Source organism: Saccopteryx leptura, chromosome 1 (genome assembly GCF_036850995.1).
Source record: "Saccopteryx leptura isolate mSacLep1 chromosome 1, mSacLep1_pri_phased_curated, whole genome shotgun sequence".
NCBI lineage: Eukaryota > Metazoa > Chordata > Mammalia > Chiroptera > Emballonuridae > Saccopteryx > Saccopteryx leptura.
This window is the reverse complement of record NC_089503.1, coordinates 95,416,072-95,436,251: the sequence shown is the minus strand read 5'-3', so window position 1 is coordinate 95,436,251 and position 20,180 is coordinate 95,416,072. Positions and strand designations below refer to the sequence as shown.

The following is a 20,180-nucleotide window of genomic DNA, read 5'->3' as shown; positions in this document are numbered from 1 at the left end:
GATTACTTGCACTATTTATTTTTTGTTTACATAAGTTACCGCATTCTGTAAACACAGTTTTCCACTTCTTTCACTGAAGCATTACACGTCACTACAAAAAGATGTGCTTCTAATGAACGTTTATGTTGTGATCAGCCCTTTGCTACTATAAGCAATACTGTAGAGTATTCTTACACAAACTGCTTGTGTTTTATCTTTTTTAAGAAATTGTGTTCTAGTTAAGAGGATAGGATAAGTTTACATTAAATTTTCTGTATCTTATGCATTCCTAAAATATAGGAAGTTATTTTTAATATAAATGATATATAGTTGTACTTTCTCATTAAAAAATTAAATAGTGCTTCCTGTATACTTTATAAATTGGATTTCTGTATATGTCAAGCTTACTTAAAAGGTGACATGGCTGTAACAGTGTCAGTGCCTCACTTTTGAGAGCCCAAGTGAAAAAGTTCTGCCAATAATTAAAACTGACTTCTACAAATTCTATAGTCAGAAAATGCTATTTTTTAAAAGAAGCAAATCAATAGGGTAGGATTTTCTATGTGTACTTCGGTAGCTTTTTGGGTTTTAATTTACCACCATTTCCTCGGTGATTAGTTTTCATTTGCCTGCTTTTCTTAAAATGGCAAATGGCAAACTCAAATCATTACCAAACACTAATACATAAGAGAGTACCATGCCAGCAGATGACAGCAAATGTATTTCAAAGAACTTTGATTTAGCATGTTTTCTCTTATTTTTAAGGAGGTATAAAACATTTTTTAACATCTTCTAAGTTACAAGACATGCATCTTAATGCAATATATTATTGTGATTCTTCCTTCTGAAATTAAGAAAATGTCCTTTGATTTCAGAGCTTTCTTTTGTATCTATAAACTAGCTCTCTTGTCTATAAACTTTGGCTTAGTTCTTAAAAATTACTTTCTTGGGCCACAAGACAGCCTAGATTTTTTTCAAAAGTGTTAATGACATCTCATTCAGAAGAAATGCTAGTCTTAGTGGTTTGCAGTCTCCCTCTTTCCTTCTTCCCCTTTTCCGAGATTCACCCTGAATTCTAAGCTGATGTGTCAGGGAGGCTCAGAAGGTCACCATCATCCCTGTAGCTGCTGACTTCTGACCCCTGCCTTCTGTTTCTGCAAGTCCTTTGGATTCTATTTTTAATATCTTCTGTTTGCCTTTTAAGGATTTTACTTGTGATTCTTAGGAGGTTTTGCTTAGCATATGTTTATTAGAATGTGTGCCAGAAACTGTTAAGTATGTGGATAAATGAGCAGTAAATAGTTTTAAAAAAGTAATTTGTATTTGTATTTTATGGATAAGTCAGGTTGCCTTCTCCGCTGCTTATGGGAGTGCCCCAAAGCCCAGGCCTTCTCTGCCTACGGTTGGCTCCTTATCCAATGTTCCGTGTGAAAACTCAAGTCTCCTCTAAACATCTCCTTGAACTTTGGACTAATATATCCAACTATCTACCTGAAATTTCCACTTTGATATCAAATAAGCATCTCAAACTTATTTTCTCAAACCAGACTCAAGAACTCGACCCCCCCCCATAGCTTGCTTCTGTCTCAGCTAATCAATGGTAAGTCCATTTTTTCAGTAAATCAGAGCAAAACATTGACTTATATTACTCTTCTTTTTCTCTTCTGACCCACATTGAACCCAACCATGAACTGTTTGCTCAGCATTCAAAATAGACAGTATGTGCAGAGTAAGACCACGTGATAACCCTCCTCAGCTATCCCTGCTCCACACCTCAGGGTTGCTTGGGTTATTGCTAGAGCCTTCTGATGGGTTTTCTTGATTTCTCTCCTGCTATTCTGTAGTCTTTAAGGTAGCATCCTTAAATAGGTAAATCAGATCTTGTCACTTCTCAAATTCCTCCAGAGGTTTCCCATGCCAGAGTAAAAGTGCAATTCTTCTCAGTGGCTATGCAGAAGAAGAATTGCACATGGTCTGGTCTCTTGTCACTAGGGCCTCATCTGCCCATTTCCCCTTCTCTCACCGAATTGAAGTCAGCTGGCTTCCTTTTTTATTCTTTAGCCAATGCTCCTGTTACCTTAGCTGGAATGCCTTCTCCTCCCCTCACCCTCAGCCCCCAGATACTTGGATTTTGCTTAAATGTCACTCCAATGTGGCCTTCCCTTTCCTATTGAAATCACACCTTCCCTGGTATTCCGCACCCAGCTGTATTCATTATTTTTCTCTAACATCATTCACATATATTTTACCTGTTTGTATTGTTCTGTTTCCTCCCACCAGAATGCAAGCTCGATGGGGACAAGAACTTGACCTTTACCCCCGGCAACATTTGCTCAGTACCTAGAGCCATTAATGGCTGGTGTGTGGTAGATGATATTATTTGTTAAATAGTGGGCCGGGTTCTGGGAACTCAGAAGGAAAGCACCTAATCTTGCTGGAGAGTTCCAAGGGAGGCTCCCTAGAGGAGGTGATCCCTAAACCAAGTCTTTAAGAAGGAGTTATTCTTAATGGGGGGGGGGGGGTAAAGATAGGAAGACTATTTAGATAGAAGGAACTATATATGCAAATACATTAAGGCACAGATAGACTTATTGTAGTGTAACTGCCTGTTTGTATTGAAAAACAATAAAGTTTGAGATTCATAAGATGGGGCAATGAAACACTAGAAAATCATGGGCAGAAGCAGTTGGAGATGTGCTGTGACATTTCTTCAGACACTTTCAGTTTTGGAATGCCAGATGAAATTGCCTGAGGGGAAAGTGTGAGGAGAGAAATGGTTCAACACAGAGCCTTGGAGAGAGCCCACATTTTAGTACCGCCAGAGCGAGAGGAGTGACCCTGGAGACGGTGTCAAGGACCACCAGGGGAGAGGGCCACAGACAGCACGGGACAGAGCAGTGGAGAGCCCCGTGAGACCACCAGCAGCATGAAACGGAGGTCTAATACAGTATTTAAAATGTACACTGTTTTTGGCAACAAGAAAATCATTAAAAAGAGCAATTTTTTGAATTAGTTTTCACTTAGCTTCACTGTACAGTGTTTTCTGGGAAGTGTTTCCCACAAACCTGTGCACAGAACAGGAAACTGTTCTTTCGAGCAGCGCCCTCTGCCACCTCCAGGTGTCTGAAGCTGACCCTCTGGTATGAACTCCGCCCCACCCCCCTCGCTCAAGTCCATGAGCTTATACCTAGTAAGTGAAAATCTGTTCCCATACTTAACTTCAAGGGATGCTCTGTGTGGCACTTGATTGATTTACCGGTAATCCATTCAGATGCTTTTTATTCATTCAACCTTGAGTGCCTGAAGGAAAGTCCTTAGGATTCATAGATAATTTTTAAAACCATTCATAGTGCAGAGGAGGAAACTGGAGAGTTAAGGAACAATGTGACAAGTAAAAGAGAATAGAAAGATTTGGGGAGCCACCAACCTCTTGCTAACATCTCGAAGATTATTGTAATTGTCAGCAGTTACCTCAGGAACACATTCCATTTCTCCTGCTGTGCCCCCCTCCCCCCCCCAGCTTTCATTTAGGGCTGAGGGGACATCTCAGTGGTGTCCAGGAGTGATCTCAATGCTGGTTTGCACAGGCTTTCCTAGAGTAATTTCCAATACTAGACCCAGGGGCACCAGCTATGTGAGCAGAAGCTGAGAAGTCTGGGACTAGATTCAGCTCCAGCGCTGAGTGGGGCAGTGGGTTAGGAAAGTCCACTTATAACTTGGGCTAATTCTAGAGACTTCAGGATAAGTTAAAATGGATTTCATGTACTGGAGCTGCTAGGAAACTTATGGGGGAAGGAGTCCTTTCATTTATTCATCCAAATACTTTCATGCCTAGTATCTGCTAGGTGCTCTAAGTTCTAGTTATTGAGAATATAATAGTGAATGAGACTAGATCCTCATCCTAACGCACTAAGCTTCTATAGAAAGACTTGATACACAAGCAAAAGAGTTTAAAAGTTGAAAATTATATTAGTTGAATCATGTGAAATTGTCCAATATTCAACCATCTTTGATCTATAACAAGAAAATTTATATCAACTTGATATTATGAGAGAAACAAGGGACTGACATGGGGAAAATATGGGGAGATAATTTGGGATAGAAAGGTCTCAAAAGATCTCTGTGAGAAGATGGCATACAAGTTGCCACCTGAAAGGAGAGAAGGCTGTACCATCTCTTTTATTTAGATCCAGGTGGTAAATGCAAATAACAGAGGGACCCAGGAGTGCACTAGGCTGGCGAGGACTCAGCCCAGAGTCTCGTGCCCAGTCTGAGGAGCGTGGCAGCCCCTCAGATACAGAAGTCCCTCTGTTGCTATACCATTTGATTTTCCAAGATAAACTAGAAAATGGCCTTTAAAACATTTAAAAAATAAAGCTTTAGATATTGGGGGGGGGGGCAAAAGAGAGAGAAAGAAAGAGAAAGGGAAAAGCATCAACTCATTGCTCCACTTTAGTTGTGCATTGATTGCCCTTCATATGTGCCCTGAACCAGGGCTGAACCAGCTTCTTTGGGCTGAGCCTCAGTGACCCCGGCTCAAGCCAGCGACCTTTGTGTTCCGGGTTGATGCTCTATCCAATGCACCACCACCAATCAAGCTAAAGCTTTAGTATTTAAGTTGAAATGTAATTTTATGTGATATCTCTCAAATTTTATGTCAAATATGTATTTTTTAATTTAGAAAATGTTTTGCAAGCCAAACGTTTCTGCTTCCCAGGAGTGGCCCACTGGACACCAATTTGCAATCTTCACTTGAAAGCATTTCAGGTAGAGGGAACAGCATATGTGAAGACCTTAGGCAAGAAAGGGCTTGCCGGGTTTGAGGAACAGAAAGAGGGTGGTAAACCCAGAGGGAGTGAATCCATTAGGCAGGGTCTGAGCTAAGTGAGAAAGGAGCCGATCACAGGAGCCCACAGCAGCATTGGGGCAGGATAGAAGAACAAGTTTAGTGTGTACTGCACACCACAAGCATGTGCCCAGGGGCTATCCAGGGCTTCGTCTGCCTGGATGGAGGGGCAACTTTTTCTTATCCACACCGAGATGTCATAAATGTTACAGGGCTCCTAAATTTCTTCATTTTACAGTTCAGTAACCTGCCCACAGGCAACTGTAGTGGCAGAGCCTGCATTTGGTTTTTGAATTGGAAGCCTATATCCTCTTGACTACAAAACACTAACTGCCTTTGCAGTTGAGATATGTGTACATGATGGTGCCCTTTGGAGGATTTGCTTATCTGCATAGCTGAAAGTGAATGTACCTGTCAATTGAGAGTCCAAAGAAGAATGTTTTAATATTAATTGAATATAGAGGAACAGTGATCTGGAGATCAAACCCCACCAAATTGAAGATCAGACTTATTCAGCTGTTTTGTGTCAGCTAGTAACTCCAACCTATCAAGTTTTAGTGCTCTCATTTTCAAGATAAGGTGAATATAGCTTAGATATCAGTTGAAATATATGCTTCACTCTTGTGAGAAAGCACCCTTCTCTCTTTTTTTTAATAAATAAATTTTTATTTTAATGGGGTAGCATCCTTCTCTTTTTATAGAGTGGGAAAGCCCTCGAAATCAAGAGGGTCTCTGTTCAGGGAGCTTAGAAATCTAGAGAAAGATGAAATCCAAGCAGTAAAGATGGATATGGATAAAACTAGGATTTTTTGGCAACCCATAGGTATTGAATAAGATATTTCAGGAATTCAGTGAGTAGGACTTCAGTGACATGATCTGAACTTGGCCTGGAAAATATTCAAAAGCTGAGAGTCAGAGGTAGGAAGGATTTGGTCCGGCGAGCATCAGCCGGGGAAAGGAGGATGGTGGCCACAGTACGAGGCCTGAGAAACAAAGTCTATGTGCAGCCCGAGACAGGCTCGCGGTGTAAGTTAACCACCTGAGTAAACGCTGGCGTGAGGACATTGCTAAATTAGTTTTCAAAACTAAATGTGATTGAGTACATTAAAATTCACCATCAGTTCTTTGTCACTTATAAGAATATTTGAAGAGAGAAAGTGCATATTTAATAATATTTCCCAGATGCTTTACGTGGGTTATTTAATTTGTAGATTAAAAAAAAGGAGCTGATGTACTTTATTATTCTTTAAGCCAATAGATTTTTTTTACCTGTAGAATTAAAATGAAAGTGTATTTTTAAGATAAAACCAGTATGATTGACTATATTGTGCATTTAGATGGGTGAATTCTTTATCAAATTAAAGCAAAAGCTGGCAAAGTTTCTGTAAAGGTGCAGATATTAAATGTTTTAGACTTTGTGGGCCAAATAGTTTATCCCAACTATGCAACTTTGCTGTATTAAGTACAAAGACAGCTATAGACATATATAAATGAATGCGGATGGCTGCCTTCCAATAAAACTATTTATGGACACCGAAATCTGAATTGTAATTAATTTTTGTCAGTTATAAAGTATATGTCTTTTGATTAATTTTTATTTTTAAAATATGGCCTCTACAAAAACAGGTCCCCAGGTTACAGTTCATGTTCTTCGAAAGGCCAGAGGTCAGGCTTTCTCAGCTGTCTGTAATTTCGAGTTGACTGTAGGAGTCTTTCTTTGCTGTAATGAAGAGGCTTCCTTACACAGTGAAAGACTTCCAGCATTGATTCTTACACTAGCATGCATCAGAATCACCTGGAGAGTTAGTGAAAATGTAGACTGAAGGGCCCACCCCCTGAATTTCTGAGTCAGTAAATCTGTGTGAGGCCCATGAACATGCATTTTCCACAGATGAGATTGGTGCTGCTGTTTGGGGACAACACTTTGAGATAAAGCACTGATTTAGAGATGAGTGTGCCCAACACTGTGGGAATAACAAGGCTGCTTCTTTTAGTCGGTGTCCTTAGAATAACTATTGACTCTGCTACTTAGATGATTTCTTTGAGACGTTCCCCATCTATTGTATTTTTCTTCCATTAATTTCTGTTTTAAACACTTAAAAACTAGAGATAGTTTTACCACAGTGTTGGGAAAAGATGTGTGCCTAGAAGAAATAAAAATAAAGGAAAGAATATATTATTATATATAGTATATGTATCCCCCTCTCCTTCCTCTCTCTCTCTTCCCCTCCCGCAGCCGAGGCTCCATTGGAGCAAAGATGGCCCGGGCGCTGGGATGGCTCCTCAGCCTCTGCCCCAGGCGCTAGAGTGGCTCTGGTCGCGGCAGAGCGACGCTCCGGAGGGGCAGAGCATCGCCCCCTGGTGGGCAGAGCATTGCCCCTGGTGGGCGTGCCGGGTGGATCCCGGTCGGGCGCATGCGGGAGTCTGTCTGACTGTCTCTCCCCGTTTCCAGCTTCAGAAAAAAAATATAAAAACAAACAAACAAACAAAAAAAAAACCTTTGTGGCTGGTGCATAGAAATGAACTTGAGGGCCTTGGTCGGTTTGCTCAATGGCTAGAGTGTTGGTCTGGTGTATGGACATCCTGGGTGCAATCCCTGGTCAGGGCATAGAGGAGAAGCAACCATCTGCTTCTCTTCTCCTCCCTCTCCCCCTTCTCTCCCTCTTCCCCTCCCACAGCCAGTGGCTCGTTGGTTCCAGCATAGGCTCCACTAGGTTGGTCTGAGTGTTGACCCCAAACAGGCATTGCTAGGTGGACCCCTGCCAGGTCTCATTTGGGAATCTGTCTCAGTATCTCCCCTCCTCTCAATTAAAAAGAAAAAATTTTGATTTTTGTTTGCTTACCTTATATTCAGGAAATTTGCTTAACTCTCATTGTTTCTAAGAATCTGTGAAATCCTTTGGACTTCAGATGAATAGTCATAATCTACAAATAATGACAGTTATTAGTCTTCTCAATCCATAGGACATTCACTTCTTTTACTTATCTAATTGAGTTGACTCAACGGAACACTCAGTACAATGTTGAACATAGGTGGCATCTCATTTCTGATGTAAGAGGAAGGCATCTGACATTTCTAACATTTGCCACTACATATTTGCTCTAGGTTTTCGGTACATGCCCTTTATCAGGTTAATGAAACTTCCTGTTATACACATTTGCCTATTTTGCTAGAGGTTTGTTTTTGTTTTTTTCAATAAAAAGGAAGTTTAAAATTTGTCAAATGCAATTTCTGTGTATATTGAGATAAATGTTTGTGCTTTTTGTTTGCTAACATACTGGATTAGATAAGTAGATTTTCTAATGTTAAACCCAGTTTACGCTCCTGGGATAACTTCATAGGTGACCTAACCCACGGCCTGGTGCTCCTCCCATCCTGAGCCCCGTATATTGTGAATATCTTGTCCCTCTGATTTGTGTGGACCTTCCCCTCACCCTCCTTTAAGGGTTGCTGCCTTCAGCGAGGTTATTTTAATCTCATGGCGCCACTTGGTGGCACCCTTTGGAAATTTCTGATTTGATACCTCTACCTTTCCCTCCTAGGGAAGTGGAGTGTCCCGGTTATCACTGTAACATCCACTAAGTCTGTTTTCTTCTGTGTATCTTACATTTATCCACTTTACTTCCCTGTTCCCCTTTCTCTTGATCTTCATGCAAATAATTTGCTTTTCCTTCCTTTGCTCTTTCTCCCTTTGTTCCCTTATGAGTATAAATCTTCCTCCGTTATGGTTAATCATGGTGACAGTACTGCTGGTGACTAAGGAAAAAAAGACAGTAACACATTTTTAAATGACATTTCATGTGATAAAGTGCCAGCTCTGCTAACCTTCCAAGTCCTTGAAAGTACTTAAAATTCCCTTAAAATGTTCTTAGATTTCAAGTACTACATCATCATCTAATTAATTCTGCCCAGTTTAACAGCAAGCTAAAGTATCAAAGAAAAATTATAATAGTGTTAAGTAAGTTTCATTGTTTCTGGCTTCCTTTATGACTAGTGTTGACAGATTTGGGGTTTCTGCTGTGTTTTTGTTGCAAAGACTCAATTTTTCATATGGGTTAAGCTGCATGGAAACTGAACTGCCATCTATAATGTGGTTTCCCCAGGCAACAGACCACCAGAGACGCCCTTTTGGTACATAACTGATAAGAGAAAGATTTCCAGTAACTGACTTCCTAATCGTTTAACCAATGAGCATAAAAATACTCTGAGCAGCATTCACCCCAGGGACTGATGCGTGGAGAGGCTTGCTTGGTGTAGTGATTTCTTTGCAGACTTAGTTGTGCCTGATTTTGGTGTCTCTAAGACTCTATCTGAGAATGGCAGGTGAGCCAGCAGAAGAAACCAGGCCAGAGAAAGTCAGGCTGAAGCAGCTCTCTTGAACCACTGCCGTGCCAGCATGGCTGTGGGAGAGGTGGTTTTTACGTTCCCTTGTCTTCACTCACACTGGCCTCTTAGTAGGCAGGTGCATTATACTGAGAATTGGCTTATTCTCAGTATAGCAACTGTTGATTTTAAAGTAAGGCACCGTAGAGTAGTTTGGGTCCATAACTCTGGTTGGTGCCTAAAAGACATTTTAACGGTGTCTAATTAATGATGAGAGACTCTCAAGTAAAATATAAACTCTATCTTCAGCATTATTCTAATACTTTCAAAGCTTTGATGTGTGGCTGAGATCCATTATTCTTGTGAAACTGAATAATCTATGTAGAGTTGCCACAACTGCTAGAATTCTAGCATCTATTTAAAAGGGAGATTTAAAGCTATTCTTATTTTCATATTGTAATAATAGAGATTCAAAAGTGGATTTAAAGAAAGATTAAGAGGGAGATTACTTTGGCACTAGGTTACCCAGAGACCCTGCATGATACAGGGCGACGAGGACTCCTGGCATTCCGCACTTATTTGACTTCCTTCTGTGTTCTTTTGCTAAATGCTTTCTAACTTCTTGATATCTCTTTTGAAAGGTGGGGACCCAAACTATATGCATTCTTCCAGATGCGTTCTTGCCAAAACAGCATAAAGCAAATGTAACAGTTAGGAAGAAGGCTCTCTCCCTTACTAGGTAAGTACGACTGGCAGCTGTGGCCAGGGCCAGCCCACCTTCCCACTAGAACTGCCACATCTGTCCACTGCCAGGATGCTGACAGGGCCCATGGCATCTGAAGTCTATCAAAGGAGCTGACTCAGAGCAACCCCTACCATTACAGCGTCTCATTCTACCCCTCCGGATCCTTTCTCAACTTTTTACATCTCGTGGGCTCTTTGCTAGTCAGGACCATCTTCCTTGAATTTAACAATTTTGAGGTCAGATAGTTTACTAAATTGAGATTTTACCTGTAATCCTGGTGAACTGAGTGGACCTGCTACTTTAGACTATTCTCTTACCTTTCCGCAAAAACACTCCTGATGCAAGGTGTTATGGTGCAAGTTCACATGTGTGACGTGTGCTGCTTTAGGATTTTTCTTATTTTTGAAAATTTAAGATATTCTTAGAAATGAAATCCTACCCATGCATACTGAGTAGAAAAATTCCAGAATTGGTTTATAAACTAGGTTAGTATTATGCATTGATCTCAGTTTGTTAATATTTAAAAATTATTGGTCAACATGATTACCATGATCACAGCTTGTTTTAAAATTCCTTAATTTCTTTTGCAGATCTATTTTGACTCCCATTTCTAAATAAAACCATAGCAGCCCTGGCCAGTTTGCTCAGTGGTAGAGTGTCGGCCCTGCATGTGGAAGTGCCGGGTTCAATTCCCGGCCAGGGCACACAGGAGAGGCACCCATCTGCTTCTCCACCCTTCCCCCTCTCCTTTCTATCTCTCTCTTCCCTTCCACAGCCAAGGCTCCATTGGAGCAAAGTTGGCCTGGGTGCTAAGGATGGCTCCATGGCCTCTTCCTCAGGCACTAGAATGGCTTCGGTTGCAATGTAGCAATGCCCAAGATGGGCAGAACATCGCCCCGGTGGGCATGCTGGGTGGATCCCGGTTGGGCGCATGCGGGAGTCTGTCTCTCTGCCTCCCTGCTTCTCACTTCAGAAAAATACAAAAACAAAACCAAAAACTAATATATTGATGAAATTAATTGAAAACAAAAAATTAGAAAGATAAATAAAACCATAGCAGTGCAGTTTCTCTTATAAATCTTGAAAGGTTCATTTGAGTTTCTCTAACTTGCTGATCAAGCTTCCCAAAATTCTGTAAACCCAACTCTAGCTATATGCAAATATATTTGATATAATCCTATAAGATCTGGAATAAATGTCCATTATAACAATAGTATATTTTAGACTTTTTTATGTGACACAAAAAGGATCATATAGATTTGCTTCAGGTGGAGGATTTTTTAGAAAGGATGTGCTTCTTGGGCCTTGGATTTTGGATTGTTCTGAAATGAGTTAAAGGTCACGCAGTAATCTCTGACATTCCATGACGTCGACAAGCTCTTCATTGTTTCAAACCCTCTTGCGAGGCTTGCAACATATCTGTCACCATTTGCTCTCACTCACTTTGAAAAGGGTGAAGATGGTTGTGAATGCGTATAATCCAGTTAGCCTTATTCCTGATATTTGAGCTAAAATCCTTGGTTAAAACACATTCTTAATGTTCCATAAATTGCCACAAACAATTCTTAGCTATTCATCTTTATTTTTATGAGTTTATTTGAGCCAAACTAGCAACATGTGGTGGGGAAGCAAGATCTCAAATGCTTTAGAAAAGAGCGGTTTTGGAGCTTCTTTTATGAATTTGAAGTTAGGAGAGAAACTAAGGAAGATTACATGGATATGGGAGAAAGAAGGCAGGACTCAGATTACAGGATAGTTAACAAAATCATGTGCTTTCTTGATGCTGCTTATGGCTTATTTGAAAAGTATGTTAACCTAGATGCACAGAACCAATGGATAGGGACTGCTCAAGACAAAGATAAGCCTCCTATAAAAAGTTGTATGTTTGGGGCATGACTACCCAAAACGTTCATTTAGAAATTTATGATCAGATCACCCTGTTTAGCTATTCATCTTTAAACCATTTTTTCCAGTGCAGGAATTTATGTAACTTTTTCCATTTTGTTTGCTTAATTTGGGTAAAAATCCCCAAATTAAAATTTTCCTGATGTTTTACAGTTTTTCCTCATTGACTTTTATCCATTAATGTTTTTGCTTTTTTTTAGAGCAAAGCCTTCCAGTGAGTTTGAGTCTCTGTTATTGTCGTCAGAAGTAGGAAAATACATTTTCTGCATGACTCACTGGAAAAGTCAAGATCAAATGACAGAGATTTTGAGTTATCCAGAGATTAATTTTTTAAAGGATCAAGGAATTGGTGATCATCACATCCTTCAGCTTGAAATATCACATAGTTGGCAGCCTCACAGAAAATGCTGGGCCCCTCCATAATTGATTACAGTGTTACCCAAGAAAAAGGACAGGGATCAAATCATAAATCTGATCAAGAAAATTCTAAGTGGTTTTCTGGTTCTTCTTCCCCAATGTTTACGGTTTCTTCATCAACCTATCTTTCTATGGCCTATGGGATTATGGTAGTGAGGAATTAGAGGTGCTGTCTGCAGCCATGGACAAGCTCTTGCTGGCTGGTTACTTCAGGGATAGAATGCCCTGCAGCCTCAGGTACCAGGCTATCCAAATTACTAACCGTCCCCGAAGGCCTCTGGCAGTCTGGTGCTCAGACCACATGGTATTCCATCTCATCCTTCAGGCATTGTCCTTTCTCTGACACTGGGCTGATTTTGGCTAGAGGGCTGTGTTAGACCTGATCAGAAGACACTCTTTCCATGACCTCTGGGGTGGGGAGTGGGTAGGTAAGACCAAGCTGGTGTAAATAGAGTGGGCTCACCCTTGGGTATGTATGCCTCACAGGCTGCTCCACGACCTCTCTAGTGATTCATGTCACAATGGTTTATGTGACTGTGATTTGGAAGGGAGTGCATTTATACTGTGATCTCATATCCACATTCTAATTCTGGATCTGAAGGTTGCAAGATCTGTGTTAGATTGCCTTTGAGACCAAACACAATTCTAGCCTGGCTGAGCTCAGAGGGCAGATAGAGTGTGTGGAACCACCTCTGTTTCGGTGCAATCTGTAAGTCATGGCATTGCGTCCATCCCTCTTCATGATTCAAGAGTAAACGCAACCATGGCTAGATGCTACTTATGAAATGGGGAAAGGTTTTCAGGGCCATACCCATTTCAAGCCTACTATAATATTTAAGTTACATTTTCTTTTTTCTTACCTAACTTCACTGTTTACTTTCTATGTCTTCATGCAGATTCCTGGCATCTGACCTAAGGAGAGCTTTAGGATAAGAACCTACCAAGAGATTCCTGATGCTCTGAATGACTGTCCCCCAAAGTCCGGAATCCCAGCTAGAACCAGATGGACACGTGTTCCTGAAACCAGGGCTCTAGCTGATGGTTCTCTCCACATCTCAGTTTACTGTTTGTTTTCCCTTTCTCGCTATCCTGTCTCTCTCCTGCCCCCTTGTGGTTGCCTTTCCTAGGGACCGACCCAGGAAAGACGGGCTAGGACTGGGGGAGCCTGCGCCGCACCTTGCAGTTCCGAGCCAGCATCTGCTGTGTCCCATTTCCCAGGCGCGTCCTCCAAACACGCTGGAAGGCATCAGCTTCTCAGAGCCTACTTTCTTTCTGCATGACTAGCTTGTAAGGAAAGGATATATGGAAAGAATTTTCAACTTTTTTCACAAAAATGTATGTGACTTATTTTTGGCTTTGAATTGCAAGCAAACTCAGTGGTGGTGTACAGCTCTGTTTACTTGCACACATCCGTGAAATATGGAGAAATTGACGCAACATTCCTCTTCCTGTCTGGGCTGTTTGTATAATTGTATATAAATGTAGCAATAAATATATTCTAACCTCAGCCTGGGGCATTCCTTTCTGCTTGATGGCATCATAATGGTAAGCAGTGACTGTCACCTCCTCCAGGAACTGCCTTGCTGACCAGTGGGCTGGCTTGCCCTGTCTCAGCTTCTCACCTTCTCTGATTTCACGAAGTATTAGTTTGGAGTTGGCCCTTATTTGGAGAAAGAAGGTGAGGAGTCCAGTGGCAGAGCTGGGACATGAAGCGGCATAATTAATTCACTAGGTGGCACTATTTCTGGCACTGTGAAGTGGCTTGAATGTCCAAGGACTGAAGCTTAGAGGATTGGGTGACAGTTTGCAACAGGAGTCAGCTATTTTAGTCACTCTTACGTCCTTCAAGAATGTATTGTGCTGCGATTATGTGGCAGGTACTTACTTACTGTACCTGCTGGGCACAAAGATACCCTTGAAAGATTTTCAGGAAAACTACACAACATATGCTGACATGATACTGAATTTTATGTCTGAATCTGATGTTTTTCAGGTGTACTAAAACTAGCTGTTTTAGAAGCTGTGACCTTCTAAAGGGGACATATAAGCAGTGAACATTTTCCTGCGGCAGAAATAATGGTATTTGTCTAATATCAAGGAATACTTATTCCCAAAGTGGTCTCATCACTTACTTGAAATCTTTGGTTATCAGGCATTTTGATCACTTAAAAATCACTTTGTTGTGGTTTATTATCAAGTTGCTGTTTCTAAGGTCTCTCCTCATTTTTTAAGAAGAATTGGTGGACAGTCATTCTGCCGGAAGACCTGGGAACACAGTGGAGTGTGAACTTGGCTTCCCATGGCAGGGGTTCGAAGGCCACCTTTGAAACACTACCTTTTATATATTGAAACAATATAGACCGGAAGCACTTGATGAAATCATCGGGTTGAGCCCTTTGAGCCACTGATAAATAACTAATCAGATAACTATCTGAACGGTCCATCATGCCAGGTATGTTCTTACTTTCACCTTTTAATAGACCCATCAGAGAACTCGAGGCTCAGGGTCAAAAGATAAAGAGAGCTCAGTGTGGGCCGCTGCCTTCTGTGGCAAAGTCCTGTGTGATACCCCTCGCCACACCTTTCTCCACATAGAGCTGTCTGGCCAGGACTGGTGACCCAGGGAGAAATGACTTAAAAAGACATGTGACAAATAATCAGCTGCTTCTGGTGACAGTGTGATACAAGATAAGCCCAATGAGAGAGAATGTCTGTAAGCAATGGTTCATAATCTTATTTACAGAGCTGTGGAGGGCTGAGGGTTTCCAGCCGGCGGGTACTAAACATGGATGAGGATTGTGGATGTGCTGCTAATTAGAGGTGAGACCGGGACACGTCACTTCAACTCGCTGAGCCTCTGATTTGTCTGCTGGAAAAGGGGGTGTTTGGACTAAATAATTTCTCAGGTCCTTTTTGTTCTTTGTCTCCTCCTTTGGGAAAGAGAGTAGCATACTTTTTAATGCTAAAAAGGAAGGTCATGGGATAGCAGAAACCAGGCAATTGAGAGGCAGAACAGAGGTTTGAAGATTGCTTATTTTCAGGTACTAAGACATGAATTAAGACAAGAAGTCAAAGCACCACCTGACCAAGCCCCTCCTGGGGAAGCTATATTTAGCTTTCCCCCTTCACTTCCTGTCGAAGGGATTCTTCTTGGGGTCTCTTCCGCAGAGGGCAGAAAGACTGCCGTCTGCCCTCGTCGCTGGGGCAGACGAGTGGATGCTGAAGCCTCAAAATAAGACGTCACTTCTATTTATGAACTAACTGCCCACCCCACCAAAGGGGCAGAACCATGAAGAGCACCCTCGGTCCTTGTAAAGTGTTGGACTTCAGTCCTGGTCAAGCAGGCAGAGCTGACAGAGGTGTAGCAACCCAAGAGGGAGAAAAACCGATCACTTCCAGTCACTAATAACCCACACCCACACGTAAGGAACACACTGGTGGGGAACAGCTCCCGCCTTCAGTGCAGATACAGGGCCATTTAGCAGGACACTCCCGCCCTCTGGGCCCACCCTCATCCCCGATCAGGCAGCTGGGATGAGTTGCCTGACTGGTGAGTGTGGAGAGGAGCTGCGGACTTTCGTCCTCATTTCCGGTGAGCAGCTGGCTGTCTGCAGGCAGCACAGATCACGGTCTGCTCCTCCATGGCTTAGTTTTACAGACGCAGGCCCAGGCTCCCACCCAGAGGGGAAGTCTGTCTAATTTGGGTTCAACATTAGGAAGCTAGTTGCCATCGGGATCAGCCCGTGTTCTCCAGGACTAGTTCTGTCAGTGATCAAGGTGATCTATGGCCTTCACCTGCTTTTTCTTTTGCTTTAATTCCCAATTGATTTAGCACAATAGTTCTCACTTTAACGTGTATCAAAATCACCTGGAGGGTTTGTTAAGACACTGGTGCCGGCCCACTCCCCTGGTGTCCAGTGTCCCAAGTCGCAGGCCAGGCTTTCAGCTGAGGCTGTGGGCTCGTAGCCCTGGGACCACACCTGCAGGCCCGGGGAGCGCTTGGCTGAAAGAGGAGTTCTATTTATTGTTCCCCACCAGCTCTGGGACGGAATGTTCTCAAAGCTGTCTGAGTCAACTGGGTGTCCTTCAGGAAGCGGAGCCGGCAGGCATTCTCTGGCCAGTATGAGTAACTCTTACAAATCAATATCTTCTTCTAGCCCACAGCCTTGGGGAGAAACAAATGATTACGGATTATACTCATTTCTGTTCTGAGCAGAACAGCAGTGGAACCAATACCAGCCATAAATCAGCCTGGAAATGCCAATTTAAAAATAGACTGCAAGAGATGTGTGCAGCTCTCCTTTGATAAAACCTCGTGGAGCACCATGTGCTAATGAACCCTTAAGCGGGCTTTGCAAGAATGATGGAGCGAATGCCCATTAAAAACTTTTCACAGGAGTATAAAACACAAACATTGGCAGATTAGTGGACAGACTCCACGGACTGAAAGCTACAGTGGAACCAGGACCAGACCAGAAAGGTCCCCTATGCTTTCCCCAGTTGCTGTTGGGAAAACAGCGGTTAGGCTTGCTCGCTTGTACTTTGCATGATTACAGCATGAGCACGTGGCAGAGGCACGCGTGCATAGTCTATGTAAGGCTACATGTACTTGCCCTCAGGGCAGACTGCAGGCTGCCCACCACTGTGAGGGGCATTTTTGCTGTTTGTTCCCCTGAGTAGTTGCTCGTCTACCTTTACAGGAATCTATTAAGCGGAACGGTCCACTGCTTTCCAACTCCACAGTTTCTCTGCTGTCTGCCCAAATCCAATGTGGACCTGCCTGGCCTTGGCCACTGGCATTACACTGACCCTCTGTGGGGCAGCTGTAGGCTTGCTTGCTGGTTTACTGGCTGCAAGCCCTTTGCCTGACTGGTACATGAATGTGTGGCAGCACCACGTGTGTGTGGCCTGTGTAAGGCTGTGGGTGCTTGTGCTTAGGGGGCTGCAGATGGCGGATTGCCTGCCCGCCACTCTGAGGGGTCATTCTTGCTGTTTCTTTGCCTGAGAGGTGGTTTCCCCTGCATGTGTGTTGTCCATCGTGTGAATCTCTATTAAATGAAATGGCCCAACACTTTCTGGCTCCTCAGTTTCTCCACTGTCTGCCCAAATCCAGGGTGGACCTGCCTAGCCTCCATCACCGGCATTTCATCTGGCATAGTCAGCAGAATTTGTAGCAGGTTGGTATGGAGCCACTGACACCCTTAAGGGGTGGAATAGAGGAGTGGCTGTTCTCGGTGGCTCTCCTGGTGGGGACCGTGGGCTGGGTGTTTTTTATAATCTGTGAGAAGAAACCAAGAGCTTTGTGTGAGGAGCTGAGTGAGGTAGAAAGCTCCAGGATGAGCTGCATACTGAGCACTAACGATGGTGTGAACTGGAGCCAGCACTGGAGAGGGAAGCCAACTGGGTTTGAGAATTGCGGAGTGGGGTGCAGGTTGAGCACCAACGGTGCCTGAAACCGGAGTGATCTCTGGACAGGAAGTTGCAGGTTCGTGAGCTGCAGTTTGTCCTGGAGGCTGAGCGTTGGTAGCAACAGCTGTTGAAGAGACAGTTGTGAGAATAAGAGCTCGAGAGTCAGCTTCAGGCCAAGAGCTGGCAGCTGCAGGAGCCGAAGCGGGTGTGGAAGACGCAGCTGCAGTCCTGACAGCGGAGTGGCTCTGAGTCAGTGGGAGCAGGTGCTTCCAACTCCTCCTCTTCTGAGGAGGAAGTTTGAGCTGCAACTGCCATCTGCAGACTCAGAGCCCAGCCAGTGGTTGCCAATAATGTAAAGACTAAGCAGCCAAGAGTCCCTCAGGGGCAGCCACAGGTCACTGTAATGGAGCACTCTGTGGTCTGGCCGTAAACCTGGGCAGAGCTGATGGAGTTGGGGGTGGAATTCAGGCAGAAAACCACTGAGCTGCTGGCAGCCTGCTTGGTGCAGCTTCGGGACATAGGGGTGGGTGGCATCATGCTCTCTGGAACAGAGATGGACCGTAAGGCTGTGAGGGCTGCTGCCTGTGCTGCCCCCCAACTAACAAGAGAAATGGGCCTGCAAAAGTTACCCAAACACAGATGTGGGTAGATTTGATTGTGGCCGGGGCAGATAGAGAGAAATTAGATGGCAAGTCTAATAAAGTCTTGCTGGAGCTTTGGTGGCAGGTTGAGTCAGAACAGAGGTTCCAGCTGCTGAAAGAGTGGAGAAAGCAATTGGCTCCGGCATCTGCCAGGCAGCAGAGAACTATCAAGGCAGCACAGGCCTCAAATGTATTTGACCCTGCCAGGCCCCGTGAGCTTGCTGAGGGGTTTGGATGGGGCTCGTGGCAACAGACAGAGCACTTATGGAAAGGTGCTGAGGTCCGTTAATAGAGCTGTGTGGTTAGTTACCTGTAATGGACCTTGACTGTGCTGATTTGCACAGACAGCTGGGCTATCATTAGACTGTGACTATGAGAGACCCTGATGGGGGGGCTGTGGCACCTGTGGAGCCCCTCCTGCACCAAGAAGCTGCACTCATCCAGTTGCAGAGATACACCAAGGACATTTTCTTCAATGGACACAGCCCTGGACTATGCAGGCCCTCTCACCTACCATGGGGTAGGGAGTTAGAGATGGGCCTCCAGGTGACATCCTGAGCAAAGTGCTCAGGGAGACATTGTGAAGGGCACCTTTGTAATTATTGTGTAACTTTTGCTGTTGCCGTAGTCTCTGTTCATTTCCTGTCATGTAGAGTATGAGGTGAGCAACCCTAAAGGGGTGAAATGCGGGGCAGCTGTGTTAGGCTTGCTCACTGGTTTACTGGCTGCAAGCCCTTTGCCTGATTAGTGTGTGAGCGTGTGTCTGCACCACGTGTGTATGGACTATGTAAGGCTATGGGTGCTTGCGCTCGGGGGATTGTGGATGGTGGACTGCCTGCCTCCCACTGAGAGGGGTACTTCTTGCTGTTTGTGTGCTGGAGAAGAGGTTTTCCCTGCTTGTGTGCTCATCTGCCGTTGTGAGACTTTATTAAACAAAATAGCCCAATGCTTTCTGGCTCCGCAGTTTCTGTACTGTCTGCCCGAATCCTATGTGGACCTGCCAGGCCTCGGCCACCGGCATTACACCCTCCCTCTTGGGGGAGGTGCAATCTGAATTCTCAAAGGGCGGGATGCTTACTGTTGGGTACTTTATAGAAATGTAGTTATTCTCACAGGGCAGGATGCTTACTGTTGGATACTTTATTGCAATGTAGTTATTCAGCTCATGCTCTCTAGTGTCTGGTTCCTTTTACTCAAGAAACTGAATTCTGGACACCCAGCCAAACTGCCTACAGCCCACGCCACTCGAGCTGCCTCTCAGGGCTCTCTCTGTCCTGGGGCTGCCTGCGCCCACCTCCTCCACCATCTTCCTCATTTCCCTCCAGAGAGCCAGGTTCCCCTCAACTGTCCACGGCTGGACCCTTCCACCTGAAGGCCTTCCTTCACGCCTCCCCCGGTTTCAGATTATCATCAGTCAGAACAGACAGGGCTATTGGTCCTTGACAATGCCCACAACTCAGGCCTATCCCTCGGCCCCTAGGCATTGGGAATGTTTTGCTTCTCATGGTTCTGGGAGAAGAGGTTTTCCCTGCACTGTGTGGAGCACGTGGTTGCTTGGGCACCATTGCCGGGGCATGGAGACTGGAGAACTCCACAGGGGCTTCCACTGCCTGGTCCCAGAAGCTACGCTGGTCTCATATTTCCTTGGTCAGTAGTCACTCGGCCACTGTGAGCCACAGGGACCTGGATGAGGTGGGAATGTTTGATGAACATCACTGTCTTTGCTACACAGACTTTCTTAAAACCAGAGTATGACCCCCTTTGCCCTTTGAGAAAAAAGGAAACCTGTCTGTCTTTCTGTGAATTCAGTGAAACAGTAACCTCTCCCACATCTGAAGGAGTGGTGTGTGTAGGAGCCTTCCCGTTGTACACCGGGTGAGCCGAGTTTCCTGGCGGACCAGCAGGAGCTGGAGT

At 44.0% G+C, this 20,180-nt stretch overlaps 1 protein-coding gene across 1 annotated transcript in view; it reads left to right on the top strand.

Annotated features, from left to right (window-relative positions):
- The window catches only part of RDX (radixin), a 92,068-nt gene extending 78,345 nt beyond the window's left edge, over positions 1-13,723 (top strand). Inside the window, exons 15-16 of the mRNA XM_066371636.1 lie at positions 9,791-9,888; positions 13,113-13,723. Coding sequence (XP_066227733.1) covers positions 9,791-9,857 — 67 coding nt within the window. The 3' untranslated portion in view covers positions 9,858-9,888; positions 13,113-13,723. The remainder of the gene's footprint in view (positions 1-9,790; positions 9,889-13,112) is intronic.
- Positions 13,724-20,180: the final 6,457 nt, after the last annotated feature.